Source organism: Hydra vulgaris, chromosome 02 (genome assembly GCF_038396675.1).
Source record: "Hydra vulgaris chromosome 02, alternate assembly HydraT2T_AEP".
Lineage (NCBI taxonomy): Eukaryota > Metazoa > Cnidaria > Hydrozoa > Anthoathecata > Hydridae > Hydra > Hydra vulgaris.
The window spans coordinates 67,757,501-67,767,500 of NC_088921.1; the positions used below are offsets into that span (position 1 = coordinate 67,757,501).

General features: G+C 24.4%; 1 protein-coding gene across 2 annotated transcripts in view; it reads right to left on the reverse strand.

Moving 5' to 3' along the window:
• The window catches only part of LOC101237741 (voltage-dependent calcium channel type A subunit alpha-1), a 112,444-nt gene that overhangs the window by 51,386 nt on the left and 51,058 nt on the right, over nucleotides 1–10,000 (reverse strand). For both annotated transcript variants that reach the window (XM_065791767.1, XM_065791768.1), the window contains 5 exons: nucleotides 5,783–5,880; nucleotides 3,289–3,420; nucleotides 3,108–3,180; nucleotides 2,879–3,002; nucleotides 1,868–2,237 (listed from right to left, as the gene is read on the reverse strand). In XM_065791767.1, the coding sequence (XP_065647839.1) occupies nucleotides 1,868–2,237; nucleotides 2,879–3,002; nucleotides 3,108–3,180; nucleotides 3,289–3,420; nucleotides 5,783–5,880 (797 nt within the window). The remainder of the gene's footprint in view (nucleotides 1–1,867; nucleotides 2,238–2,878; nucleotides 3,003–3,107; nucleotides 3,181–3,288; nucleotides 3,421–5,782; nucleotides 5,881–10,000) is intronic.

Here is a 10,000-nt window from a genome sequence, read left to right on the forward strand (position 1 = left end):
ACCTACCTTTATAAAACTTTATGGTGAAAATATTTTTGCAAAACTAAAAGCAAATAAAGATTTTTGGTAGACTATGCTGGATCATGTAAGCTCTATATTAACAACAATGAACACATCATTTCATGTAAGCTCTATGTTAACAAAAATGAACACACCTTTTCATGTAAGCTCTGTGTTAACAACAATGAACACATCGTTTCATGTAAGCTCTATGTTAACAATCAACACACTATTTTGAAGAAATAGGCCTGCGCAGTTATCTTATGCAGGGTGTCCACTCAAATTTAAAAATGAGATTTTATGACTTTTCGATCACTTTTCCATGACTCTTCATAAACTTTTATGATAAATTACTTTATGAGTTAAATATTCATTACTTGCCATGCTCTTAGCATTTGCAACTTGGTCATTATAAAACATGCAAACCAAAAACTAATTGGTAGAAAGTTATGAAATCATGTCTGAAAAAAACTCTTTTTCTTTTACTTCTCTGATAACTTACATTGCAATAACATCTTTTTCAAAAAAAAAACTTAGACTAGACATACTAGTACTTTTCTTTGCATCCTAAAAATATCACAAGTAGAAAAAACTAAAGATCGTTTTCAAAAGTTCCATGAATTTTCCATGACTTTCAATGAAAATTTAGGAATTCCATGACTATTTCCATGACCAAATAAAATTCTATGACATTTCCATGACTTCCATGACCAGTGTTATGGTTTACATTAAGTATAGAAAGTGTTTTATAAAAAATTTGGTGATTTCAGACTTTTTTTATGTTAATTCACACCCTTAAGGACAAGAAAGCCAAAATCACCGAAACAAAAATAGTCAAAACAAAAATTTTGTAAAACATTTTGACCTTGATAAAAAACATTTTGACCTTGATAAAGAAATCAACAAAACTTGGGTAAACTGCTTTGACAATGTTTAACAAATAGAAATGACTATAAACATTAAAAAAGGTTTAACTAAAGAATTATTAATAAGAAGAATTGGTATATTTAAGACACAAATTGGTAGATAAAATTTATCAGCAGATACTATATAAACCAATGCATCAATTATACCAGATACTGTATAACTCAATTAAAAGCTATACCCTAAGGGGAAAATATATATTTACAAAGAACGGTAGTAATTTACCTGCATAGCTACTCAGAACAGTAGCTATGCAAGTAAACTTTTACTAATTTATTTAACATATTAGAACCATTTTGAAATCTAACAAAAAGGGTTACTTAAATAGTTCAGCACCAACTGAAAATCCTATTAAGCTAAAGAAAAACACACTACATAAATAATGACATAAAGAAAGAAAAGTATTTGAGGATTAAGCTATATTAGACATACAAAGCAGAATTAACTATGGTAAAAATAAATATATGCTTTGTTAACCAAAAAAAAAAAAAAAAAAGAATTATAATTCCAACAGCAATGCGATACTTAAAAAAACAAACATGACAAAAAATTGTAATAAAGTTGGGCATGTGACATGACATGTTTAGAATTTTATAAGTGGGATTGTATCTTTAAAGCTATACTATAGATGTGCATGTGACATGAAATGTTTGGAATTTTATAGGTGGGTTTGTATTTATTTAAATGTAATAAAGTTGTGCTTGTGACATGTTTGGATTTGTATAAGTGGTATAATATAAATTTAAAAATTTGTTTAACATTAGACCTATTTTATGAAATGGGATTATACTAAAACATTATAAATGGTAATATGTCAAAAATATATTTATAAAAATGTTTCATAAGTTTATCAAATATATATAATGCAATATAAAAAGCATATGAATATAATTTCTGGCATATAAAAAATATGTGAATATAAATTAGAAATTTAAATTAATACAATGATTCCACATCTGAATCTCTAGCACCCATTCGAAATTTGGAAAACCCAATTACAGGCAAATTAGAAACAACATTGTCTTCTGAAGACAAAGATAGTTTTTCTGCATTCTCAGCACTATTTGCTTCTTCATTACAAAATTGAATATCTTTGTCTTGCATTAATTTATCCAATATTGCATCAGTAGAGTTTTCACTAGAATTTTTGCACAAGAAATTAGTTGAGCGTGTTTCAGGCAAATCTAAATTATTATTAGTAATCACATTGTTATTCTTTCTCTTTACTTCTTCTCTTTCTTCATCTTGTGTGAGAATTTCAGCATTAGTAAGATTATCCACAGCAATAGCCAAGAACACATTGAGTAGAGTGTCTAAGAACTTTAGTTAAGGAGTAGAAAATCAAATTTTGTTATCATTGTTAAAACAAATACATGAACTTATTTAAAATTTTATAAACAATTATTGTAAGTGTATGTGTAATAATTACAAGTATTGTATTTTATAATTAATAATTACAATTGTTGATATGTGATCAATATATATATTTAAAATAATTTAAAATTATTTATATAAATGAAACATAACAATAATTATTAAACTATTGACTAAATCCTTACAATTGTGATTATAAGGTATTAATAATAAAAAAATGTTTTAAAAAAAAATTTAAATATTGATTTATTTTTATTGTAGGCATTTTTAAAAATTTTAATTAAGTGACATCAATATGACATCATCAATACATTTCATGTGCAGTTAAGCATAAAATAAATATATTTATTTAATAATATTATAACTTTATAGATGTTTATTGACGTTCATTTTGTGATTGTAATGATCATTCATGATAGTATTAGATATGATTTATATAATATTATAACTTTATAGATGTTTATTGATGTTCATTTTATGATTGTAATGATCATTCATGATAGTATTAGATATGATTTAATAATTTATATAATTTTTTGATTTATATAATTTTTAAAAAATATGTAGTGTAAAAAGATACAGTTACCAAAAATTACTAAAAATAAAAAATATAGCGACACTAAAATTCCTGCAGCAGAATCAGGAGCTCCATATGCTATCATGCCACTATACATAACAGTGTTCCAATCTTCTCCAGTTACTACCTAAATTTATACATCACCATAACAATATTAGCACACAATTAAAATTTAAATACTCATGTAAATTTGTTGCTATTTAACATGATTAAAATCAACTAAATTTAAAACCTGGAACACAGCTAATAAAGAGTCAGGAAAACTATCAAAATTTGTGCGCGGATATTCATTCTGTTTGGAAAACCTAAATTTAAAATTCAACTTTTACACATCCTCTTAAAAAATGTCATAGTACAAAAATAACTAAAAAAAAAGGCAAGTACAGTAAAAACCATAACTAAAATACTCATACTTTCCGGAGAATAACTGCATTCCCAGTAGAGCAGTAATAAGCATGTAGAGAAGGAGAAGAAATAAAAGGCTGAGAATAGAATTCATTGCATTCATTAATGAAGCAACAAGATTACGCAATGTTGACCAATATCTAAAAGGTTAAGATACATGGAAGTTAGAAAAAATAACTAAGTTTTAAGCATTTCAATATTTAAAAAAAATAAAACAAAAACTGGAATTTTGGAATTTTTTAGACATAAATTTATGACTATAATAAAAAAAATATTGGAAAGTGAAATTTTGAAAAAAATTTGATTTTTTTGATTTTTTTAATGATTATAACCACTGCACATACCATGTTTTATGAAACATTAACCACTGTGCACACATTAAATTGCATTAAATTGTTTTAGCATTACATCCAATCTGGCAAATCACACACTGACAAACAGGCTAAAGAAGCTAAATATACCAATTAGTGTTTAATCAAGAAACTTATAAATACATCTAAAGGACCTTCAAAAACTAACATCGTTAATTTTATCTATTGGAATCATCTGTGTATATAACCTTCAAACACTGTCACATATTAATTTTATTACACAATGTGTTTTAAGAAGTTTTATTATATCAGTTAAAATTTAAAAGAAAAGATCAACAATTGTAATTTAGTTGTAATAGGTTATTATCATCATACTAGCATAAAAGGACCCATAAAACAGGTCACAGGGAGCTAGGTATGTCAAATAAGTTAACTCTATCTGTTAGACTTTTCTTATAACAACTTTTCTGCAATAAACTCTCAACAAAAGAAACTTTTAATTTTAATTTTAAACTTTTAACAAACAACAACACCCAAACCTAAACCACACCATACAAACTTAACAACAACACCTGTAAATTTTATTCTTATATTAATTAAAAGCTTAAATTAACAGTAAATTTTAATAAATAAATTTTATGACACAATATGATATATTATTTATAAATTTAATTTAGGGCAATGCCTAAAACTCAAGAGTTATGTCTTGAAGAGATCTTGGTTATGTCTTGAAGAGATAAGGCAATACATAATAGAGGAAAAGAATGCAAATACTGTTTTGAAAAATGATAATTAAGAGCATAGAACAGCTACCAAGAATTTTACAGGAATAGGCAAGTCCATTTTAACAACCCAATATTTAATAACTTTCCATTCATTTTTAAATATTTAGTTTTAAGTTTAGATTTTTAATGTGCTTTTGAACTATGTTTAAAAATTTACTTAAATTTTCAGACAAACATTTGGACATTTTTATATTGTACATTTTCAAATTGACTATAATCAGGATGAACCTCTACAACTTGTCTTATAAAGTCAAGTAGAAAGAACAAGGGTTTTTAAAAAATGCCATAATGATGGGGCATACAAGGGAATTGTAAGAACAGAAAATAAAAACAAAATTTTACACTATTGGATGTCAATTACATTAGATGTGGAGGCATGGGTTAAGTATTTATTCATTATTTTCTTTTTACGCAAATTACATGTTTGTTAATATTAAATAAATAAACATGTAATTTACATTATTAATATACACATTAAATTGTATAAATGATATTATTCTAATTAAATAATATATCATCTAAAATATAGATCAACCAATGTAAACAATAACACAACTACTACTCTTCTTTGTGTAAATAATTTATTTTGTTAGTTATTTTTAATTTTTTTGTTGTATAGCTTAGCAATGAAAACATTCAATTAATGGGTATTAAACATTGTGTAACATCAGCTTACCATCCTCAAGATAAACATAGCAATCAAACTTTGAGGCTTTTTTGAAGCAATTATACTAATAACTTTACTAATAATTATTTTATAATTATCCTAGCTCATTGTTCATTGAGCTTCTACTAGTTTATTTACAAAATTTTTGAATATTTTTTACACTTTCTTCTAAAAAAGTGTTTAAAGACTTCTTCTTGCCATTAAGTCAACTTTAATGGCTGCCAAGAGTTCTATATCAAAACAAATGAGTGGGCACTACTACTATTAACTCAGCATTATTTATAAAAACTTTTATATTTAAAAAAATATTTTGTTTTTGTTGGAACAATATTAAATACAAATTACAATATTATGTGTGTGTATATGCGTGTGTATTTTTTTGTATCAAATGTCCCTATATACTAAAACAATTTATTTATTAGCTAAAAAAACTATGCACAATAAAAACAAACTTAACTTCATTGTGTGAATAGCTAAAAATAATAATAGTACAAAAATGATTTTAACTGTAATAATAAAGTTAATTAATAGCCAAAAGTAATAAACAAAAAATGAGTTGAAAAATAAACTTGTCGTTTTAATGCTGTAGTTGTAGTAGAAAAAATTGATTCTATGAGTATTAACAAAGAATTCTATATAATAAAGAAAGTAAAAAAATAAAAAAGCAATTAACAAATTAACTTAAATTCAATATAAACTTTTTTTTTTAATTATAAAATCAACAATAAGTTAAATTTACCTTGTAACTTTGAAAACCCGCAGCAACCTTAAGCATCTTAGAACTCTAAGACCAGCAACTAATGGTGTGAAAGCTTCAAATATGCTCAAAATAATAACCTATGTAATGTATCAGTAAAATATGCATATATACATATATATGTATACATACAAATGTATATATATATATATATGTGTGTGTATATATATACATATATATATATATATATTTATATATACACATATATAAATGTATATATATATATATATATATATATATATATTCATATAAATCTATATATACAACTATAAATCCGTCTTTAAATAAGAACTGTATATATACACATATATACAGGTGTATATATATATAAGTGTTCATATATACATATATATATATATATATATAATATATATATATACATATATATATATATAATATATATATATATACATATATATATATATATATATATATATATATATATATATATATATATATATATATAATATATATATATACATATATATATATATAATATATATATATATACATATATATATATATATATATATATATATATATATATATATATATATATATATATATATATATATATATATATATATATATATATAAACAACTTCAAAGTTGCTCAATGTTCTTAAAAGAACAGAGCAATTATAAATTAAATTAGATTAAAGTATAATTATAAATTAAATTAAATTAAAGTCGCAAATGTCTTAACTACTGTAAGTTTTCACACATTTGTGGAATTTGCTGACACTATTATAAAAAGAATTCTTTAGAAATGATTACTTATGCTTTTTTAATAAAGATATTTTTCAAAAGGGGGATTTAATGTAACTATTATTTGAGCTCATTTATTTTTATAGCATTTTAGGAGAAACTTATTTTCGTGCCTACATTTAGAAATTAATTTAGATTTTTTGTTTAATAAGCATTCTTGGTTTGCATGAGTAATTATTTCAAATTTTTCTTGTAGGCATAGTATGCATTTTTTTGGAAATATTGTTATATGGAGGCACTGTTTTAAGGATGGACCAATTCAGTATAAAATCATCAATATTTTTATCTTTTATTTCCCATATATATTTTGACAGCATGGTGTCTTTTGAATACTTTTTATTTTTGAAAGATTGCTTATGATTGGCAAAATGTTTTTTCCAACCACCCTCTGTTTTGCCAATATATTGTTTATCAGGTATATTCTTAGAGGAAACAACACATTTATATACTATATTTTTTGATAAACAACTTCCACTAACTGGACTTTAGTTTTTTTGTTTACAATTATAATTTTCTGTAATTTTTTCATTTAGGATTACTTTTTTTGTTTAACAAAGCATTAATGTGACCTTTTATAATTCTTTCCATATTTTTTGTGCAACTGTAGCTTACTTTAATTGTATTTTGATTAAAAATTTTATGTAATTTATTAGAGGGCAGAAATGCTTATCGACCAATTTTAAAAACACTTTTCCTATGTTTGTGGAAACATTTTTGCTATATTGGGGGTTGAACCAACTTACATTTCTAGTTCTATTTCGCTTTTTGGAATTCTTTTTTTCAGGGCATCTTCAAATATTCATTTAGAGGAATTGAATACATTTTCATTAGAGGAGTTTTGGTTTAGCCTGTTATTAATTGAAATTGTTTTAGAATTTGGGGTGGTTGATTTGAGTTAACACTAATATACAATAATTCATCGTTTTGTTTTTTGAAAGGTTTATATGAATTTTTGGAGAGGTTAAATGTGACATCAAGAAAGTTCACAATTTATGTTTATTTTGATTTGAAAACCAATATTTTTAAAAATTTTTATAATATCATTTCTAATTTTATCGAGCTGTGGACCAGATTTTTTACACATTACTATTAAATCATCATCGCGATAATGGCCTAAATCTTTTATATTGATTAATTTACTTAACAAATCTAAAATGTGTAGTCCAACAAATTCACAATTCTCTGCTCTGTCATTACTGCCCATTGTTACATCAAAGCAGTCATGTATGTTTTTCTTTTTCCAAGTTTCCTTATTAAAATAAAGTAAGGTTTTTCGACAATGTTTTATTATACAGATTGTTTCATCAGGAATAACTGTGTGGCTTTTTGAAAATTCAATTATTTTATCTAAAATATCTGCAGTTATTGAGGGGTAAAAATCGTTAATGTCAAATTGAATAAATGTACAGTCATTTTTATTTTCGATTATGGAGAACCAATTTATAACATCAGTGGTATTTTTCCACTGTTGCAAATTCAATTTATTTCTAAGAATATTATTAATTTTGTCCAATTTAATTTTGCTTACATATCTATCATTTAACATAGCTATCATTTTCTTGGTTATTATTAAATACATCATCTGTGTTTGTATTTGGTTTAAAGAAAAAATGGGCTTTCCAATGAATCTTTTAATAAAATGCTCAACTTTTTCAATCAAAGAAAATAATACAACTTTTTTCATCTAGTATAGGTGAATTTTTCAACGAATATTCGAAAGACACCATGCTGTCAAAATATATATGGGAAATAAAAGATAAAAATATTGATGATTTTATACTGAATTGGTCCATCCTTAAAACAGTGCCTCCATATAACAATATTTCCAAAAAAATGCATACTATGCCTACAAGAAAAATTTGAAATAATTACTCATGCAAACCAAGAATGCTTATTAAACAAAAAATCTAAATTAATTTCTAAATGTAGGCACGAAAATAAGTTTCTCCTAAAATGCTATAAAAATAAATGAGCTCAAATAATAGTTACATTAAATCCCCCTTTTGAAAAATATCTTTATTAAAAAAGCATAAGTAATCATTTCTAAAGAATTCTTTTTATAATAGTGTCAGCAAATTCCACAAATGTGTGAAAACTTACAGTAGTTAAGACATTTGCGACTTCCTGTAATTTAATTTATAATTGCTCTGTTCTTTTAAGAACATTGAGCACTCTATTTTGTAGAATACATTTTAAAGTTGTTTATATATATATATATATATATATATATATATATATATATATATATATATATATATATAATATATATATATACACACACACACTGAAATAGCCTGGAGACATCAACACATACATCAACTTTCTAATAACCTGCTGCCGCAAAAGAGTGCTGCTAAATCAAATAAAGGTTTGGGATGGGTTAGCAATCTTTTCTTTTTTTTTGAAAAAGCCATATGTTGTAAAGATAAGCATAACGAGTAAGCAATTCACGATCTATATATGCAATAGTAGATATATATATATATATATACATATATACAGTCCTCTGATTTAAGATCAAGATTCGGCAATGCCAACTTAACTGCCAAATTAAAAGTGTTTAAGGTTGACAAAAAAATTGCTGACCTTATTTCTATGTTTTACGGTAACCACTTTGTGTCATATCTTTTTTGCTGACCTGATGCCATTCTCTAACAGTTTAAGGTCGGCAATTTATATGTATACATATAAATTGCCGACCTTATATAAATATATATATATATATATATATATATATATATATATATATATATATATATATATATATATATATATATATATATATATATATATATACATATATATTATTTAATTCTATTTAGTCCTGAGCTATTTATTTTTTGACCTATCTATTTAATGATGAAATTTCAGTTCAACAGTTCTACTGTTGAAAAAAATGCAGATTACCAAGCCATCTGATTTGAGTATCATTTTTCAAACATGTTTTAATATTGAAGATATTGTTGGCAAACTTTCACTTCTCTACTAAATAACATCATTATGCAATATGTACCTAAAATGTGTGTCAGTGCCAATCATAAATCACCACATTAAGTACACTATCCTCATTATGTTAAAAAATTGATAAAAGACAAAGCAATTGCATGGAAGAGATAAAAATCAAGACAAACCTGAAAACAAAGCAGCTTATAAATAATTGTCTTGACAAAATTATTTTTGGCGATTAAAATCATGCAGAAAATGAACAAAAGATGATATGAAAAGGCAACCTTGGTAGTTTCTTTAATTTTGTAAATGGAAAACTTAAAACAAGTAGTAAACTCAATAAGATTCATTAGTTTGATTATTTACACTTTTGCAAAACAAAGAAAAATATCTTGTACTTTTAATAACTTTTTTGCAAGTATTTTTACAGCCCATAATACTTTTTCACCTTTTTAAGTTTACAGTTTGTGTACATGCACATTTAAC